General features: G+C 41.8%; 1 protein-coding gene across 1 annotated transcript in view; it reads left to right on the forward strand.

Moving 5' to 3' along the window:
• The first annotated feature begins 1731 nt into the window (after nucleotides 1-1731).
• Nucleotides 1732-21817, forward strand: part of SRGAP1 (SLIT-ROBO Rho GTPase activating protein 1) — a 123841-nt gene continuing 103755 nt past the window's right edge. The window contains exon 1 of the mRNA XM_056847298.1: nucleotides 1732-1819. Within this exon, the coding sequence (XP_056703276.1) occupies nucleotides 1753-1819 (67 nt within the window). The 5' untranslated portion in view covers nucleotides 1732-1752. The remainder of the gene's footprint in view (nucleotides 1820-21817) is intronic.

The following is a 21817-nucleotide window of genomic DNA, read 5'->3' on the forward strand; positions in this document are numbered from 1 at the left end:
AGAATAAGGTCCAAATAGAGACAAAGAGAAAACTTGACTACTGAGCCCAGCCACAAATTGTGAACCTTTGAGTGTTCTTACCCTGTCCCAGAAGCACTCCCTTTCTAACCATCTTCCATGGGAGGGGGGGGAATCATCAACTCCTATTATTTGACTTGTGAAAAGGCGTTCTAATTGCAAGCTAAAACTTGCTATTCTCATCTGATCCATTTGCTCTTGATTTTAACAAAATCCACACTATTTTCTGTTTCATGTTTCCATGTTGTTGCAAGGCGAAAATACACATCGCTTTGCTCTCGAGACAGGTTTCTGCTTGGCACAAGCTCTAATCTTCAGAGTCCCCCCTACCGGAGTGTGCCTGCGCGTCTTCCACAAAGATGGGTGCGGTCACTAAGATATTGATTGTGGTCGCATCCGAAAGGAAGCCACCTAAATCTCAGGCCATACAGGGAATACAATTTCAAATACAACTTCAAATTAAAAACCCTCAATCTTAATCACTCTTAGCATTTGACAACCCCCCCCCCAAAAAAAAAGGTCTTCTTTCTGCCCAGCTAGAGGAATTCGGTTTCAAACGAACAGCAAGACATAATGTTCTGGCTACAGTGAGACCAACACGAGCCCCAAACTGAACAGCCTTCCCTCCTGCTTCCTCCTCCCCCCCCCCCCGCCATATGTCCTGCAGCCGGCATCGGGTTTAACTTTCCACGCCGGGGTCGAGGGCTTTCTCGCACTTCACCTCACGCCCCTTTCCCCGGCAGAGCCCCGCTCGCTCACCACATGCTCGTAGCGGGGCCGGGCGGGGAGCAGGTCGCTCCGCAACCCGCGACCGACCCCTTCCCAGCGGCGTCGCGCCCGCCGAAGCCCCCCTTCCATCCTCCCCCCCCCCCAGGGCGAGTCCAAGCCAAAGACAGCCGCTCACCCCGGGAGGCACATGGGCAGCCTAGCTTGCTAGCCCCTCCCGCTGCTCCGCCATTGGGCGGCGGGAGGAAGCGGGGCGGCCCCCATTGGCCGCCGGAGGCGTCGTTCGGCGCCAGGCGAGGGAGAGGACCCGGCAGGCGCTTGGATGCTCCCGGGCTGGCCAGTCGGCGCCTCTGTTTGCGGGACGCCGCTCTGCCGCCGCCGCCGGCTGAGGGGAAGGGAAGCCGCGAGAAGGCAGGCAGGCAGGCAGGCAGGCAGGCAGGCGCCCGGCCGCGCGCAGCAGGCGGGAGCGGGCGAGGCTGAGGGGAGCGGAGGGCGCGGGAACTTTGTTGCTCCGGCTGGCCCCCGGGGGAGCCGCCTGCTTCTCTTCCCCCCCTCCGCCAGGAGGCGCCAGCAGCAGCCGCCACCCTCGCCGCCGTCGGAGGGCCAGCAGAGGCAGGGCTGCCCGAAACGCACGCCGGCCTGGCCTCCCCCCTCCTGCGGCGGCGGCAGCAGCAGCTCGCCTTCCCCCCTTCTGGCGGACGACGCAGACAATGCCGCGAGCGGCTGGCCTGCCTCTCGCCCTGTCCTAGCCCAGGAGCCGCTGGGAGGGGCGGCCTTCCCGCATCCGTTTGCCCGCCTGTTCGTTCTCTCTCTCTCTCTCTCTCTCTCTCTCTCTCTCTCTCTCTCTCTCGGCCGCCGAGCCCCGGCGAGATGGTGCCGGCCCCGGGGTTAGTCTGAAGGCGAGCCCTCTGGGAAGCCCACCTGGGCAGCGCGGCCGCCGGCGGGCAAAGTCCGAGGGAAGGAGGAGGAGGTCTCTGTGCTGAGCCTCTCGCCTCCCTTCGCAAGAGAATGACAACCCCAAGCAGATCCAAAAAGGACAAAGAGATTGTAGCCGAGTATGAAAGTCAAGTGAAAGGTAAGAAAAAGGGGTGGGGTGGTCGCCTCGGGAAAGCCTCTTTTTCCTTTGGCCGTTTGTGCACTGGAGGGTTCGCCTGGGATTTGCCCCTCTCTAGCTGCGCCTTTCCCCCCCTCCCCCATCCGAATCCTCAAAACTCTGCAGGGGGGCTGATGGTTGAGTTTTGAGAATTTGGATAGGAAAATGTGCATCTAAAGAGTGGCAAACCCAAGGCGAAACTTCCCGTGCGTAAATGGCCTTTCTCAGATTTATTCGTGGAAGGTTTTGCCTTGGAGTTGCCACTTTATAGATGCACATTTCCCCCATCCGAATTCTCAAAACTCTGCACTGGGGGCTTATTGTTGAGTTTTGAGAATATGGATGGGGAAAAAGTGCATCTAAAGAGTGGCAACTCCGAGGCAAAACCTTCCATGAATAAATGGCTCTGGCTCCCTCCCCGCCGGAGCTTTCGCTGCCCGTCTCTTGCCAAGGACAAGTTCGCAAATCTGGAGCTCCAAATTAATTAACCCGGAAGAACTACCGTCCCCTCGTTTTGGGTGAAGGGTGGGTTGGTTCTTGGTTCTTTTCTACATCGGCAGTGCTTGGAAACTGGTTTTCAGTGCCGTGAACTGTTGGGGAAGAGCCTGCCAATACCATGCAATGAAAAAAGTGTGCCAGGGGGGCTAAACTCGAACCATGTTGGGTGTGACCGCGTAGGGTGCTTCAACGTCCAGCTGGAGTCCTGGCACAGAGTCCGTTTAGTTCATAGGAATTCAGTGGAAAGGAGGATATAGGAAGGGATTCCTCATTTGGATGGCCTTCACCATTTCAAGAGTTATTCTTGAGTCGCATCTTGATATGGTGGTGATTGATTTTTTACACTGTGATATTGCATATCTAACAGCACGGACCACAACTGCTAAACTTAATTTGCCTTTGCAATCCCCTTGGAGGTATTTGGTGGGGGTTATGATTTTTCGGCTGTTTTTTTTATTTCTGAAAATTATTCCAACTATTAATGTATAGAAGGAGGGCAGTAACTGATTCAAAACTCTGGTGTATACTGAAACTACTGCCCGAGACCCTCCGTCTTCTATTGAATCCATTAGAAATATTCCATAAGCTTTTAAAATCCATCTTTTAACCTTTTAGAATCAATCTCTTCACAACAGTAAAAACAAAAACAGATTCTTTCCTTCTGTATATTGCATATAGGTTATGGTTCCCAGTGATTAGAGTTCTGTGTCAGATTGAAGATAGGTCATCACATTGTAGATGAAATTTATAGTGTTTGAGATGCCTATTGTCTGGCTTCAAAATACACTGGATTCCTGATTAGCTGCTCTTATTCTACAGACCTTGGCTGCTCCTGAATTAAATTTAAAAATATATATTTTGGAAGCAATTAAGACCTTCTTTCTAATAATATAGTAGTTCAAATTTCACCATATGTACTGTGCTTCTGTGGCTGGGTGTGGGTCATGTTACATTCTAGAAATTCTTTCTGTTTAAAGTACATGTGATAAACTTCATATCTAAACTTGAAGAGACCATATGGACGACTTAAAATACGTTTTGTATAACTTCTGCAGAGTGCCTGCTTCACTTCTGGTGAACTCAGTGTAGAAATTAATTTATGCTTGTCAATTGAGCAGATTGTTTTCATCTTTATAAATGTAGCTGTGGGTAGCTTTGATGATACTTTCCTCCTGCTACTGTTTTGATATAGAAAAATAGCCAGCAAGTGGATTCTTTGTTAAAACATATACATAATCATACATATATGTACAGTTGCCAACTTCCAGGTGGAGCCTGGAAGTCTCCTGGAGTTACAACTGATTTCCAGCGTACAGAGATCAGTTTCACTGGAGAAAGTGGCTCCTTTGAAAGGTGGACTGTATGACACTATGCTCCACTGAGAACCCTCCCTTGCCCAAATTCTCCCCTCCCCTGGCTTCACCCCCAAATCACCAGGAATTTCCCAGCCTAGAGTTGGCAGACCTGTGAACATACAGATGGTGAAAAAGCCTTCAAGATTTTGGCCATAGCTAAGACCTTTGTATTATAATATTCACATATTGGACATCCATCTTTATAACCATTTTATAGTGTTTTCAGGGACAGCTGGTGCTTCGAAAATGTGGGGCATTAGAATTTCTATGCACCCTGCCAAGCTGTTCCTTCTATACCTTCCCTTGCTCATTCCTCTTTCCTGCAGAGCTATTTCTACCTGTTCTTTCAATGGAAACCCTTCTGTTGGTACTTCCATGTTTGAGTGGAGTATCCTTCTGGATACCAAAGGCTGATAGCAAATGGGAACACCACTGTCCTCATGCCCTGCTTGTATGCTTGCAAGAAGCAAATGGGTGATTCCCTACTGGAAATAGGTTGTTTACCTGTTATGTGTATAGCGCTGTCAAGTTGCAGCCAACTTACGGCAACCCAGCAGGATTTTCAAGGCAAGAGACTAACAGAGGTGGTTTGCCATTGCCTTCCTCTGCACAGTGTCCCTGGTATTCTTTGGTGGTCTCTCATCCAAGTACTAACCAGGGCCGACCCTGGTCTTTTCTCCTGACACTATTGCAAGAAGCTGGAGAACAATGGTGCTGAAAAAACCACTGGCTGGTCATCATCCATTCTTCAGTTCCATGCTGCCCAGCTATGTTGGTGCCCATACAGCACTCAGTCTCCTTGGTGGTGGCAGCAGACAGCAAACCCCATTTCTGTGCCTGCCAGTCACAGAATCTCAAACAATTCTTTTCCTTTGCATGCCATATTAATTTTCTTTAAAGTACTTAAAATGCCTTAGGTTGCAATTGGGTGAAGTGTTGGGGTTGCCATTAAGAGGGCACCTTGGTGCACTAAGCGTATTGTAAAGAAACTGCCTTGTGATGACAAAGTGATATTGGTAAATGTTTTGAGATGAGATGATGATCATTCTTGCTGTGTAAAAGGGCAGAATCCACTTGCAAACGATAACTAACATGCACTGAAAGTGCATTATTCAGCATGTGTGAAACATATAACATAACAGCTTTTTAGGTTTTCTCTAGGCAAAGAGAAAAGCAAAAAATTTTCAAAGGAAGGAATGGTGGTCCGGAGATTTCCTGTTGCTAGTAATAACCAGCGCATTTTGGGAAGAGATCTCCTAACTTCTGTTCTCGCTTTCTCCTCTTATACCAATTGATTTTTTTTTAATCTGGGGTTTTTTAATCTGGGGTTTTTCCTGGACCTTCACATCTGTATGTGTGACTCACCCAAGGTCACCCAGAAAGCTTCCATGGCAGAGTGAATGAAGCACACCTGGGTCTCCCAGATCCTAGTCTGACACTTTAATCTCTGCACGGCACTGGCTCTCTTGTAGGATCTTAACGGTAATTTACCACTTTGAATTGTGTCCATAAGTGAATAGGCAGCTAGTGTAGTTGTTTTAAAATTGGCAAGAACATAAGAAAAGCCATGCTGGATCACACCAAGGCCCATCAAGTCCAGCAGTCTGGTCACCCAGTGGCCAACCAGGTGCCTCCAGGAAGCCCACAAACAAAACGACTGCAGAGCATCCTGCCTGTGTTTCACAGCACCTAATATAATAGGCATGTTCCTCTGATACTAGAGTGAATAGGTAATTCACAGTGGGTAGCCGTGTTAGTCTGTCTGCAGTAGTAGAAAAGAGCAAGAGTCCAGTAGCACCTTAAAGACTAACAAAAATATTTTCTGGCAGGGTATGAGCTTTCGTGAGCCACAGCTCACTTCTTCAGATACAGCTAGAATGTGAATCCATCTGTCTTTAAGTAGAGGAGAGTGAATTCAGACAAGCATTAGTATGTAAATGTTAACAGTATGTAAATGTGAATAGCAGACGTGATAGGATTAGGTGTGGTATGCAGAAGAGTCTGTGATGTCCAGGGGAGAGATGGGTGTGGAGAAATCAGCATTGGTAATGAGACATGAATGCAAGGTCTTTATTCAGCCCAGGTAAATGCATTGTCTTTAGTTTGAATATCAACTGTAATTCAGCAGTTTCTCTTTCCAATCTCCCTTTGAAATTCCTTTGTAAGAGAACTGCTACTCTTAAATCTGCAACAGAATGTCCTGGAAGGTTGAAATGTTCTCCCACTGGTTTTTGAATGTTGTGGTTTCTGATGTCAGACTTAGGTCCATTTAATCTTTGTCTAAGAGACTGACCTGTTTGTCCAATGTAGATTGTGGAAGAGCATTGCTGGCATGTGATGGCATAAATCACATTAGAAGATGAGCAGGAGTATGAACCTGAGCTAGTATGGCTGACATTGGTGGATCCAGAAATGATGTTCCTAGAATCTATATGTGGGCAAAGTTGGCACTTCGGTTTGTTGCAGGCCTTGATGCCAGAGTCCATGTTCCTGTTAAGTAGTTTATCATCATGGGTGAGAAGTTGTTTTAGGTTAGCCGGCTGTCTGTAAGCAAGAAAGGGACGCCCCCCCCAGTGCTTCAGCGAGGGAAGTGTCACAATCCAGCATTGGTTGTAGGTCCTTAATAATACGTTGGACTGGTTTTAGTTGGGAGCTATAAGTGACAACCAGAGGTGTTCTGTTGTCATTCTCTCTAGGCTTATCTTGTAGTAAATTGTGCTTGGGTATCATTCTGGCCTTCTCAATCATCTTTCTCACCATATCAGCAGGATATTGTAGTTGCAAAAATGTTTGCTGTAGGTCTCTCAAGTGTGTATCTCCGTCTGAAGGATTGGAGCAGATGCGACTATAGCGCTTTATGCCAATAAAGGTCTATGAATGAATGAAAGGACTATAGCGTAGGGCATGGCTTTAGAAAGTGGATTGTCTGATACATGCGTCCAGCCACCACCCCAACCATATCAGACAATCCAACAGGTGGATGGCTCAGGCTAGCCTGATCTCGTCAGATCTCAGAAGCTAAGCAGGGTCATCCCTGGTTAGTATTTGGATGGGAGACCGTCAAGGAATGCCAGGGTTGCTGTGCAGAGGAAGGCACTGGCAAACCACCTCTGTTAGTCTCTCTTGCCTTGAAAACCCCAAAAGGGGTCGCCATAAGTCGGCTCTGACTTGACGGCACTTTACACACACACACACACACACACACACACACACACACACACACACACACAACCAGTGCTGGATTGTGACACTTCCCTCACTGAAGCACTGGGGGGGCGTCCATTTCTTGCTTACAGACAGCCGGCTAACCTAAAACAACTTCTCACCCATGATGATAAACTACTTAACAGGAACATGGACTCTGGCACCAAGGCCTGCAACAAACCCAAGTGCCAACTTTGCCCTCATATAGATTCTAGGAACATAATTTCTGGACCCACCAATGTCAGCCATACTAGCTCAGGCTCATACTCCTGCACATCTTCTAATGTGATTTATGCCATCACATTCCAGCAATGCCCTTCCACAATCTACATTGGACAAACAGGTCAGTCTCTTAGACAAAGATTAAATGGACCTAAGTCTGACATCAGAAACCACAATATTTAAAAACCAGTAGGAGAACATTTCAACCTTCCAGGACATTCTGTTGCAGATTTAAGAGTAGCAGTTCTCTTACAAAGGAATTTCAAAGGGAGATTGGAAAGAGAAACTGCTGAATTACAGTTGATATTCAAACTAAAGACAATGCATTTACCTGGGCTGAATAAAGACCTTGCATTCATGTCTCATTACCAATGCTGATTTCTCCACACCCATCTCTCCTCTGGACATCACAGACTCTTCTGCATACCACACCTAATCCCATCACGTCTGCTATTCACATTTACATACTGTTAACATTTACAAACTAATGCTTGTCTGAATTCACTCTCCTCTACTTAAAGACAGATGGATTCACATTCTAGCTATATCTGAAGAGGTGAGCCTGTGGCTCACGAAAGCTCATACCCTGCCAGAAAATATTTTTGTTAATCTTTAAGGTGCTACTGGACTCTTGCTGTTTTCTACTAGAGAGAATAGGTATGCATCATGAATAGTAGCCATGGATAGCCCTATCCTCCATGAACATGTCCACTCCCTTCTTAATGCCTTTCAAGTTGGCAGCCATTACTACATTCTGGGGCATGGAGTTCCACAATTTAAGTATCCGTTGTGTAAAGAAATACTTCCTTTTATCTGTTTTCAGTCTCACCTTCCAGCTTCAGTAGATGACTCCGTGTTCTAGTATTATGAGAGAGTGAGAAAAGCTTCTCCCTGTCCATACCATGCATAATTTTATAGACCTCTATCATATCTCCCCTCAATCGGCTTCTTTTTAAGCTAAACAGCCCTAAGCATTTCAACTACTCCTCATAGGGCTCTAGCCCCCTGATCATTTTGGTTGCTCTTTTCTGCACCTTCTTAAGTTCTGCAACATCCTTTTTTAGGTGGGGTGACCAGAACGGTGCACAGTATTCCAAGTGTGGTTTCACCATAGATTTGTACAAGGGCAGTATAATAGCAGCAGTTTTATTCTCTACACAGTCCAGACCCAAGGAAGCTAACAACAATAAATACAGTACAAAACACGCATCTGTTAAAATCATTAAAACAGGTGGACCTGAGCCCACATCTGTAACTTACAAGCAACCCAATTTCTTCTCTTAAATAACTCCATTACACAGCCTTTCTAGAAGGCCCTAAGGATAGGTGCCTGCCTCACCCCTACCAGGAAGGTGTTCTGTGGAAATGAGGCAGAGATAGAAAAGACATACCCGTTATTTATTGCTTTCTCAAGATACTTCTAGAAAGCTCAGTTATTAGGAGTGCAACATGGGTTCATATAGACAGTTCCGCCCCCGGGAATTCCTCTCTAGATGCCGGTACCAGAAAAACACTATTGGAGAGGCAGCTCCAGCACACAAGGCTCACGCTGCTGTGTCGCTCCCCGTAGCCGGCCCTAAGTCGCCCTGCACCGGCATCTGACCCACTTTGGATGGCGCAAGTGGCATGGATGCCGGCACTGGGGTCACATCGGCTCCTTAGCGGCTCCACCCCCCTTCAGGATTGCATGGTTAATCTCGATAAAAATATTGACAGATTTGGTATTAGTCCTTCTAGAATTAGAAACTGTAAATGGGTTGAAAAGATAAACGTTGGGACATGATTGGCTATGTACATGATTTGGACATGCTCTACTGACTAAAGATTAATGAAGGCTATTGGAATTTCACTTATTTTAAGTCCTGTATCTTGTAAACCAACATCATCAGCAAGACAAGGTGAGGAACTGCACCTTACATATTGTTCAGACTGTTAGGTCATGTAGTGGAACAGTTCTGATTGAGTAATGAGTAAAGAAAAAAGCTGCCTTCTACTATTGCTCTAGGTTTGCTTGCTCTGTGGGTTTGAAAGAGTTACATTTGTCTCATTCATGTATAGAGGAACCCTGTGATTATAGTTCTAAGGACCAATTTACATACTGCAGCTGTCATGTGGAGGTTGCTTTAACTTGCTCCATGTGGCAGCTCTTTGTCTGCTGCATTTCAAGGTGCAGATTTGGCAGTTTTCATAAGGCCAGTACAGGCTTCCAAGAACTAGGTTTGCAGTGGCATGCTGAAAATTCGTCCATCCACATGGTAAACTGCTGAATGGAAATAGCTTGTATTTGGGTAACCACTATCATTCAAAGCTATTTAAAGCAGCTTCTCTGTGGTGGCCATAATGTGAAAACCACCTCTAGGTTGCTTTTGGACAGTACTTTCATTGCTTAGGGATAATTCCTGTGGAGGAAAGAAAAACCAGGAGCAGTGGGGTTTGGGTGAGCTTCAAATTGAAATACTTCTTTCTTTCTGTGCAGGCTGTGTTTCCTTCTCCACTGCCTTTTTTGTCAGCAGTACTGATGGATATGGGCCACTGTAGGCTCAAAGTATCATGGATGATAGGGAAGTCAATGCTGTCTCTTAGGTCAAAGCTTCCCTTTATGTATATCTGAAATAATGCACAGAATCCCGCTAATAAATGACTACTATAGTGAATTCAAAAGATATGCCAGTGATAATGCAAAAGTTATACAACTGCCAGTGATAATGCAAAAGTTATACAGCTGCAAATATTTAACAAGAAGCATTGTCCTTAGGGCTAGTCAAAGACCAATATTCAACAAAGGGCTGCAATTGGTAAACCAGTGTGCCTTCTTTCTGGTTTGGTTCTTAGCATAAATGATTATAGATAGTTTACTTGTACATTAGCATGACATTCTATATGGCTTGCAACCATTCCTGTATAGTGAGTGACAAGTAAATTCTCCAAAATAATGTTGAAATATGTTCTGTTGTCAATGTATTGGCTATAATTGTATATGTGAATGTGTCTTATGGGTTTAGATGACTCAAAAGAATTACCAGTGAGCTTAATAATATATCATATTGTTTGGTACCCTTGACGATTTTTATCTTTTTAACTAATTTTTTTAATAAATTGCAAAACAAAAATATTACCAAATATTCATCCCTTGATCATTTTAACCAATTGTTGTAATATTTTAAATCTATAAAGTACTAACAGAAACAAAAGGAGAAACGCAACCACTGTATTAAACATGATGATAGTGAACCTCAGAACAGAAGTCGGCAGGCTTGCATATTCCTTCTCGTTTGAACCATGCAGCAATAGATGTTGACTTTGTAGCTAACTGCAATTTATTGTGAGATATATATATATATATATATATATATATATACACACACACACACACACACACACACACACAACTGGAGATTTCACAAATTTGTTTTTGTTTTGTCTTTTGCTTACAATCTCGAATCCTAACTTGTATGTAGCAAATTGCAATGTCAATCCTCAGAGAAGCCAGCATTGAGCTAGCTGGCTTCTTATGATAATGCTCGTACTTTCCTTTAGAAATCCTGTAAACACTTAAGCTAATGTAAAATACTAATCTCAACAATGAATTAAATTTCCTTTATCTCAGTAGTTGAAATATTGCTTTAACATGTTAATTATATTGTTATATTTCAAAGACATCTAAGGAAAGGCAGAGGTAGATTCATTGGGAGGTGATGTGGCTAAGGAGTCCAACCTGGTCCTCTAGTTCAAAGCTTCTTAAACTGTGGGTCGCGACTCCATATGGGGTCGTGTAACTGAATGTGGGGGTCGCAAAAAATTTGGCAACAGTAAATGGTAAAATTGTATGTATACCAAAGAATTGTTTTAAAATAAATTTATTTATGATTTATTATCAGTAAATGTTTTATTTGTATACCTATTTTACATACCTAGATACCCGGGCTCGCGTAAAAAATTCTCAGGCGAAAAGAGGTCACGAGTGGAAAAAGTTTAAGAAGTCCTGCTCTAGTTCATTGTTTGATCTGTGTTGTTGTTTGTCTGTGAAAAACTAATTTCCTCTGCTTTCTAGTTAACTGGAGGTCATAAAGCATTTATTTTATGATCTATTACAAATAATTGTTGGAGTTTATCTATAGCAGTGATGGCTAACTTTTCGGGTCAGGAACATAATTATCTTTTTCAGGGGCTAGATTTTCCTTGTGCATCATTGAACTGGTTCTTGGCTTTCCCATTAGGTTCAGGACTCAGAATACAGGCAAAGGGAAGTGTGAGAGGTACTGATTTGCCCACATGCAACCAATGAATTTTGTAGCCGAGTAGGAATTTGAAGTAGATATCCCACATCCAACATTGTAGCCACTGCCACATGCTGGCTGTCTTACAGCTCTGAGTGAGAGTCCCAAAGTTACCCTCATTAAACACACCACTGTTGATCCAAAAAGATTTTTTTTAACTTCCATGCATCAGACTCTTTGAAATTATATAATTGTTTTTGGTTTTGTTATATGACTGAGCCACTATATTATTACTAAACTTTACTTGAATCTTCTGTGCCCTACTTTTCGGTAGGTTCTGTATCCATAGCAGCTGTTTAGAAAACTAGGCTTTTAGCAGAATGAAACAAAAGAAATCTATGCTACATAATCATCACCTTCAAAAATTCTCGAGATAAAGAGTTTTAAGAATTCTTACTGGCAATGAGGAGAGAGGCATGGTTCAATGAAGCATGACTAACTTTGAGATGCTTTCCCCCTTATGGATTAAAAGGGCATATTCTGAAAGTGTAGTATGCAAGAAGGATATTTATGAGCTCTCTAGCATCCTAATGCTCGTGCATTTTCTCATGCAAAGAGAAGAAACATTTGTTTGAGTTCCCAAAGAACTTTGTAAGTAGAGTGGTTTGTGATCACACCATTTGGAATTAATTTTATATCTTATTTTGTTTTAACAGGAAAACGAATGTTTCACACATGCTTGATGTACTTTTTATGTTGCTTCTAAAAAGCAAACACATCTGTGAAAGAGAAGGTTGTAGAGGTGTTAACCAGAGAACCATGGGCCTTCCTTATGAGTAATAAGGAAGGGACACAGTTGTCTCAGATGCCAGGAGAAATGTCTGACTGCTTTTTCTGCAGCAATAAAACGATGTTTACTACAAGTGGAAATTAGTTTGTATTGAAATATTTAAGCTTCTCACTGGGTCACAGTCTGGATCTGGCACAAACTTCCGAAACCTGCATTAGAAACATAATTTTATAAACAGCATGCTTGCATTTTACCACAAAAATCTACAAACTGTAACCAGCTTGAACCAGAGCACCTGACTACTCTGAATAATCCCTGAATCTTCTTCCAGTTAACATTACTACTTTAATAAAAGAAAATGGTACAGGAAAATGGAGAATGTATACACTAATGCACCTTCTGCTGTTGGGAGGTTTTAGTGATATAGTCTTCATGGACACGAGTATACTTCACCAGACGGCCAGGTACATTTATGTAAATATGTGCTTGTCATAGTCTTGTTCACCCATTATTGTCTCCTATCAATGTTCAGTGTGGCAGGTGAGGTATGCTAAAATCAATTACTTGTGAGAAATAGGCAGTTCATGCTGGAGCAAATATTAATCTTTAAGGTGTCGCTGGACTTCTGTTTTGTTCTTCTGTCTTGCTCACCCATTATTGCCACATGCTTCTTTTATTAGATTTGTACCCACAAAGCTCAGAGCAGCATGTACTGTCCCCTCCAAATCCTTTTATCCTTGCAGTAGGCTTGGGTTTGCCCTAAGGTCCCCCAGTGTACTTCATGGCAGAATGGGGGGGGGGGGTTTCCAACTGGTTTCCTCTGGTCTTAGTCTGATGCTGTAGCCATTGCATCATAGTAGTTATAGAAGTGTCATGTTTTTTCTGTGAAAATCCATTTTCTTGAATTATAGGATGGATGCTGAATAGAGTCAGTTTAGTGCACAATAAAAGAACCTTCATTTTCCTCTACATGGCTGTCACAGGCACACTTTTTTGAGACAAACTGACAATAATCCTATGTCTAAATCACAGGGTTCTCTCTGCCTGTGGATATTGTACACAGTCCTTTTGTTTTTCTCTAGTAATGTCAGTGACCAATTACAAAGCCATTAATGTGTGGTGGGTTTATAAAAAGGAAGCTCAGCTGGCGAGTATAGCAATATACATACACACATTTTTCATTAAAATGTCACTGAAAGCAAACACAAGCAATATATTACAAGCAGCATGCTGTAATTGAACTCTTTATGATGTGGCTTTTCTTGAAAACCGTCTTTGGAGCTGCTGCAAACTTAGCTGATTTATCAGATGACTGCCATGAAATACTAATTGCAACCCTTTACATTGAGCTGCAGTAGAGAAATTAGTACAGTAGATTTATTTTTTTTAAAGTTTCTTCAAGCTTTTGCACGGGTGCATCTCTTTTCTTTGAAATGTTACAGTTAGGCTCTATAAGTTGTGTTTTGAATTTTGCTAGTTGAACAGTGCAGATGTTCATTTAATGAAATGCAATTTGTGTATTTATTTGTATATATGAAAACACAGGTTTAGGGCAGGGGCAGTACAAATGGGAGAAGAGCCATCATTGCTTCTGATTCCTTTCCTCCATGTTGCTCTATATTTCAATATGTTGTATGCAGCCAACCCATATTTACTTAATAGGAAGCTGTAGCCAGGACTTCCTTTCAGTTTAATGTTACTGTATGATGCACTTTTTTGTCAAATTCACTCTTGAGTTTTTGCACCTTTGGTTTTTTTTTTCCAAATCATTATGATCAGATTTTTAATCACTGTATTCAAATATTTGTTGCTTGCATCAGCTTGAATTCTGTAATAGCTGTTTGACCTTTTAAACTAGTTTAAGTGATATTGTAGGTTTCAACTTTTTTTTGCTTATGATTGAACTGTGACATGAAAAACTAGCTTCCATGATGAAGGTTCCTAATGTTTACAAGATTACAAATTTGGCTTATGACTTTTTTTTTTAGACAACAGGCTAGGGGAATGAAAATACCAAAAAAAAATTATTTCCATTGGAGGCAACTAATTTCATTTATAGTGGCAGAACTGCCCATAATCCTTATTCAAACTTTAAGACATCCTACTGAATTTGTTAATGAATTGCAATTTTATAACTGGTTTTCAACTGGTCTTTAAAAGTTTTAGATCTTTCTTTAGTGGATCTAAAAAAAATTCAACAGTTTTCCCTTTCTGTGGCTGTGTACAGTGCCTTCCAAGGTACTGCCCCAAAGATCAGGGGACTGCCAGAAACTGCTCTGATCACAATATGTGCAGCCTTCAGGAGAGAAGGGGGAAATTGGTGGAAAGTATTCTCCCTCCTCCATCGGCAGAAATTCCCTTCTATAGTGGGAAAATGAGCTGTGGGTGCAAATCACAATAAATAGCAATGATCTCATGTTGGAGATAGGACCATAAATGTTGACACATACTGAATCTTGAAGATAAGATTTTTAGAAAAGGAGTGGGATACAATTTTTGCATTCAAATGATGTATCAGACCATTGGAAGTATTGTGATGAAAGGAACTCATTTCCATGGAGTTACAGGGAATTTCCATGGGAGATGCAGTTAATTGGTCCATTGTCAATTTTGGATGTTCAAGGGTACAGATAAAAGGCATTCTTGTATATATATAATCTGTTAAAGGTTCTGTCTCTCTTTTAATTTGAGGTTTGACACACTTTGAAATGACTACTGTCACACACCTGTGGTTTGGCCAAACAAGAAAACTTGGACTTGTATGCATGCCTGTGTTAGTAAGACTGTTAAACTCTAGTTAAGACTAGAGAAGCTATAAATGGAGTGGATTAAAATATGTTCCTTGTATAGAATCAGCTTGAAATCTGATTTTAGAGGGAGTAGAATCTGGAAAAATACTGCTGAGCTGGTAAACGCTAGTGTTTGATAATGGATCATCAATCTTAAATCCTGCAAATTGGCAAGGTTAAGTTTCTCCTTTACTCGACAAAACCAAATAATGTCAAACTCCTGTAGCTCATCAGGCAATCAATGTGTAGGTGAGGCTGAGAGCCAGTGTGATGTAGTGGTTAAGAACGGTGGAGTCTGATCTGGAGAACCGGGTTTGATTCCCCACTCCTCCACATGAGCGGCGGAGCCTAATCTGGTGAACTGGATTTGTTTCCCCACTCCTACACACGATGCCAGCTGGATGACCTTGAGCAAGTCATTCTCTCTCAGCCTCACCTACCTCACAGGATGTCTGTTGTGGGGAGGGGAAGGGAAAGTGATTGTAAGCCAGTTTGATTCTCCGTTAAGTGGCAGAGAAAGTCGTCATATAAAAACCAACTCTTCTTCTTCCTCTTCCTCCTCCTCTTCTTCCAGTGTGTTTCAAGTGGATCATATCAATGTTGTACATACTGCATAATGTTTAGAGAAAGCTGCCACAAATCAAACTCCATTTTACACTGTTGTGTTGCTAGTTAAAGAGCAAGTTGCCCAGCACTGCATGTGAACAGCTAACATCTGCTCTATGCAAAGGGGACCCTTGCTTTGTGAGACATTTTTATCATGCAATTGATTTTAATAATGTTAATGGGTCAGTGTATTCACACTAGGTCAAGAGGTTAAAGTAACTGAAATATTTGGTGAATGAGAATTCTCTAAATCTTTAATTCCCTTATGGGTTGTGCAGCAGAATGCTAATGATAGTTCCTGAAGAGCTTGGGGAGGATTATTGATAGGATGTGGAATATACATCCTAAAGGATGCCAGCTGGAGTCTTGTTCAGGTTGATAACGATGAAAGAACTGTGTGTAACACAGGATTTCACAGTCATATTCTATATGCTTATGGTTTGCTCGGATTTTCATAGTCTGCTCTTTCTCTGGTCTTGTACCCATGCAAGATGGCTTCAAATATACACATGTTGCAGTGATAAAATAAGTAGTCTGTCCTTCATGTTGGATGAGACAAAAGCTGTGAAATTACATATATATTCAACAAATCAGTGGATATATAAAGGGTGCATTGAGAGCAATCAGGTTTAAATAGATAATGGTCTTGGATGAGTAGGTGCAACATTTTTGAACCAGGAAATGGACAAAGGTTGTTGCAGGACAGGGTTACAACCCACTTTGCTTCTTAGTAACAGTAATGCTGGGTTTAGTTGGTGTTTTTTGAGCACATGAAGTTTTACACCAAAATAATTTGTTTTTGTTTTTTAAAAAATGTTTATATACAGCTTTTCCCAGTCTCGGTTTATTTAGAAGTGCAACAACACAAAACTATCAACAAAAATTAGCAGATTTCAAGGGCGCTCCTGGCCACTACTTTATGTAGACACCATTAAAGGCTTCACATTTGTTCAGATGAAGTGATTACTATCCCCTTCTAAATTATAGATGCAGGAATACTGAAATTAGTCCCCAACATCATGCCCAATTGTCTAGACTCAGCTTCAGTTGGATTAACTGCATCCAGTCACTTTCGTGGTAATTATTGACAATTGACCCTTAAGTGTTGCTGTTCTGCACCTGCCTACGTCAGGTGAAGAACGGGTCCACGTTCCCTGGAGAAGTCTGCCATTGTTATTTATAATTCATGCAAAAGCGTTCACAAAGGATTAAACAGTTTCTGGGAGAGCAGGTTGCATTTGGATAGAGAGCACTGAAACATTTGATTTTAATTACATGATTGTTAGGAGCCATCCCATACATAAAAATATAAATACAAAATATGGTGGATATGTAGTTAAGGAAAAACCGGAGGCCTGGTTAGACTGGCATATGTTTTCTAGAGGTCAGACAGTGGCCTAAAAGTGAAGCCTTAGAGATGCCTTAGAATTGTAAGCAGTGAAAATCCACATACAACTCTCACAAAGAGTTCCAGAAGTCCAGCCTCCCAGACCTCTCAGTGTATAATTGGTGATTACACATTCCTGATGTTGCAGAAGACGTGAGGGAATAAAACAGTCATTGATGCTTCTTTTGCCTGGTTCTTTGAACCAGCTAGATGTTATTTTATCAGAGGCCAGTTTGCCTGAGGGCAGGGGTTCTTTAAGTAATTTGGATCGTCAAGAAAATTCAGGATACCTTGTTTACGTGAATGTGGTTTAATCAAAAACAGCCCACGGAACAAAGACAGTAGTTTCCTACATCCCTTTTAGTCACTAGGGGCTTCTTACAGCAATGGTCGTGCCCCTGAGCCTCGTTCCATAGCTCCTTCTGGTGAACACAGCTGCTGCTGCTTCCTCTTCCTTCTTTACACTCTCCTTCTCTCCTTTATACTCTCCTGTTAAGGGCGGACTAGTAACACCCTTCAGTCTGCTGGGTCTTGCTGGTTTATGGCTAATGCCTGGAGCTGGAGGTCTTAACTCTTCATTTAACCCTTTATTGGGAAGGCTGAATGACTAAAAAAAAAGAAGGAAATAATCATGTAGCCTAGTCGTAGCTATGGGACGTGGTTGCCAACATGCTGGAAGCCAGAACAAGGGTTACCTGAACAAACCTTCCCCAATCCATCTTGGGGATTCTTCTGCACTGGCACTACAGTTGTGTGTGCTGGGCTGATTCTAGAGCCAGCGTCTTGGAAATGCCACGAGTGTGGTGTGTTTGGGAGATAGACTGAGACGTTGTTGGCTGACTTTTATTATAACCAAGCAAGAAATGGAGTGTGAAATGGAGTCTCTCTTCTAAGCAGAGTGACTAGTATGGCTGTTTTGCAAAGCAAATACCTACATTGCTATGATGCAAATAGAAGATAATTTGTAAACAGTATTAAATAAAAAGTGTCTCTTTTAAATATCAGGAGTTTGTTTGTTTTTAAGCAGCTTACCATCTTTTAGTCAAAATTTACTTGGAAGGGGAATACCAAATGGCTCATACTGTTAAGCGTATTGAATAGCTGTTACTGAATAAATACATAACTAGGCGAACAACTTTGATGTGGAAAATATCTCGCTGAGCTTTTTTCTTCCTTTTCAACCTATTAAGCGTATGATGAGAAATCACGTTTGTATAGATTCTTTGCTGAAGTGAGCTGAGAATGCAATGTGTATGTAATATGCATGAGCTGAATAACAGTGGAGTAAAAAAGTAAGAACTTAATTCCCATAATCTTCCCTACTTTCAAGAAATTGCTTTGATGGATAGGGCTGCGGTGTGTAGGATATTTTCCAAGATGGGTTTGTAGGCAAGGTTGGCACCTTAAATTTTGCTTAACAGACTAAAGGTGGGCATTTAGATGCTGTACTTATGGAGTACCCAGCTTGCTGGGGGTAAAGGGAAGATGACTGGGGAAGGCACTGGCAAACCACCCCATAAACAAAGTCTGCCTAGGAAATGTTGGGATGTGACATCACCCCATGGGACAGGAATAACCTGGTGTTTGCACAGGGGATCTTTACCTGTTTTACTGATGGAGTAATACATTTCCAGTGCTAGAAGAACTTGCTATAATCTCATCCATTTTTACAAGGAAATAAATCTACATTGTTTCAGGGTTTTTTTGGCATGCCTTTGCTGTAATGGTTAAAATTGAAATTGGAGGGTCATCTGGCAAAAGAAAATTCTGCACACAGCTTAACTTTATATGCTTTGATATGGAGAGACCTTAATTTACATGATTTTTAGTGCATGAAAGCCTTAAATCATTGATCCTAGACTTTCCTTTAGGGCTACTTCAGTTTTTAAAGTACTTTCTGGATAAATACATCTATGTTGTTGACTAGAAACACTGAGGTTGGGAGTATCTAGTCTTAAGGGTAATCAGTTTATCTATGACAGTCCTTAAAAGATATGCAGAACAAGTGAAATATACCAAAGTGCAAGGAACACCTGCGTAGAGCCTTCAGTTCAAACAGCTACATATATCATATGGCCAAGAAATTATCTACATCCTTACAGTCATACCAAATACTGCCCCATATTCACTGCAAACATGTACACACACAAAGCCCTTCATTGCTATGGGGTGGAGCGCGACCCATATATCTGAAGGATATAGCTTTCTGGTGCGCTTCCCAGCAGTTCTTACTTGTTGCACTGTCCCTTATGAGTGTTCAGTGCTCCAAAGCCTGCTCATAGGCCTTTTAAAATGTTATCCCATTGTGGGGGTAATGCCATTTTTTATCATAGAGCACTCAGTCGTTCTAGCTTCACTGGCTCCAAATTATATGCACTCTGTAGTTTGCCTGCACCCATCTTTAGTCTGCAAAGAAGTAACTTTTAAGTTATGCTATACTGGGAGAAAATGGTTAAACACCCAAAATCACTCCTCCTGCTAAACTTGTAAATCGTCTGTAACTCAGCCATGTGTTAATGACTTGCATAGATATATGGAGGTCTTGTACAACTCATCAAGGAGATTTTCATTTCTGAGTTTCATATAGACGAGACAAATCATAGAAATGTTTTTGTTCTTATTATATAATGCTAAGTGATTGTGTCTGTGATTGCCTCAGCAGCTGTATAACTTACTGCAGTGAAATCTGTTGACAAGTGTTTAGGTTTTGTGAGGTCAATAAAATATTCAAATAAAGCAAAAGATAAAGGGCCACAGCCACATAGGTAGTTGAACTATAATAAGGGATATGAATAATTGGAACCCGACTTGACCGCCCAGCTCATACGCACAAAATGTGAACCTGCTAACGAAAAGCGCTCACATCTTTGACGTTTAATCTTTTAAACCTTTGTAAAATCAAGGGACCTACTTATTAAATCCTCTGGATGGTGTTTTCACTGTACATCAAAAACTATGCTATAAAATTGTTACAGATAAGCGCTTGAACCGTCCACAGCCTCATGGCCTATTACATAAGTCAACACATGGCCAGGCCTCTCCAGCTGCTGTGTGTGGATGTCAACAGCCTCCTGTCAGCTGCCTTGATTCTCTCAGTTGCATAATATGAATATTTATGATTCTGTGAACACATCTAGCTGTGAAAGTCAATACAGATGGGGGAAGTTACAACAATGAAGCATCTTTATAAAAGAAGTAGTATAGGCAAGGAAATACAAAAATATGTTGTGTTTACAAACAAGATATTAATGGCCTTACATAGCTAATTAGAGTATTACAGGAAAACCAGTTATTGTAACTTGCTTTGGGTTTCAAAGGTAGAAAGACAGTGTATAAATGAGGTAAATAAATACAGCCAAAGATGGGAGGGCAGATAAGAGGTAGGTTGTTTGGTGCATGGGAAGGGGAGAAGGAACAAGGGGGAAGATATGGGGGCTCCAGGAGGAGTAAAAGAGGAAAGAGGGTGGAAAGGATGATAGAGAAGTGAGTGAGATGCCCCCTACAAGGCCTTGTGAGTTCCCCGCTGCACAACTGGATCGACTGGCCAGCACCGTGCAATGTGCAGTGGATAGAGGCTTCAGAGAGAATGAAGCAAGAAAGCTGAGTACTGGGGGGCAATAAAGGTAAGTTGGCTAATCGGTGGGAAGACAAAAAGGAAACAGGAAAAGGGGAAAAGCTATGAGGGACTGCCAAGGAAATAAGATTTCCTCCCCCCCAGTCCACAAATCCTTGTGAACCCCCTGCTTATTTAGTTAATATTTGTTTATATCTTTGTGTTTTATATTTTTCATAAGCTACTTTGAACCCCCAGTTTGGGAGAAAAGCAGGGTAAGGATGTTCAGATATATTTAAAGGCGTTTCATAGCAAAGATGTAACAAATGGATGCATTGGCCAAAACAAGGAAAAATATGATGTAGCACTGTATGTAAAATTATAATCAGATTTCCACATTAAATCAGGCAGTATAAACAAAAACGAACTTCTGTATTCTCAGTTGTAACTTGTATATGTGAGAAAACAAACAGAATGAGACTAGAAATTCTGGTACAAATCTGTCTGAACATGAAAATTAGCAAAGACCAACATCTATGCTGCTGCAATAATTCCTCCTATTGTTTGGATTTGGGGGTCAAGCTTGATGAGTTCTTTCTTTCAAGCCATGAATATATGTTTTCTTTAAGTTTTCAAAGAGGTCTGAAGGTCTCAGCAGGAAAGGACGTGGTAGCATTGAATTTGAATTTATTGTAGAGGCTCCAAGAATATTAGAGAGTCACAGATGGTCACTGCAATTGTCCCCGTCTACCTGCCCACCAGAGTTGCTATTCAAGTAACACAAAACATGGAAAACAAAGGGTTTTTTTCTTTGCTTGAAAATGGAACAAGTCTGTGAAGCCTACATTGTTAAAGACTTTGTGGGTGAAAAAAAAGGCTTTTGACAGATCCATGCTTAAGATGTTACTCTTACTTGTAAATGCAGAGTTCCTCTTAAGATGAATAATACTTTCTGACTAATAGTGCAGTGCCTGTTTTTCATGACTGCTACTCTGGGATGTGTCTGGCTAAAATGTGGGTGTTGTTTATTTTATTTTTTAAAAAAGGTTTAAACAAAATATCCATTCTTTTAATCTCATTAAAGGAAAATTTATGACTGTATATTTGAAATAATTTCTTTGGGTCATTAGTCACATAGTATTTCTGAATTTAACATGCAAGTCTTTGCAATTCAAAGAGTTAATCAACTAACATCATTATGTATATAGTTGCAGGTCAATCGTGAAGGGGGTTAGTTGGGTTGGGACTGGGGATGGTGCAGCCACGCCACCTCCTGAGTGGCTTGAAGGACTGAAAAGAAAAGGGCAAGAGTCCAGTAGCACCTTAAAGACTAACAAAAATATTTTCTGGTAGGGTATG

Source organism: Euleptes europaea, chromosome 3 (genome assembly GCF_029931775.1).
Source record: "Euleptes europaea isolate rEulEur1 chromosome 3, rEulEur1.hap1, whole genome shotgun sequence".
NCBI lineage: Eukaryota > Metazoa > Chordata > Lepidosauria > Squamata > Sphaerodactylidae > Euleptes > Euleptes europaea.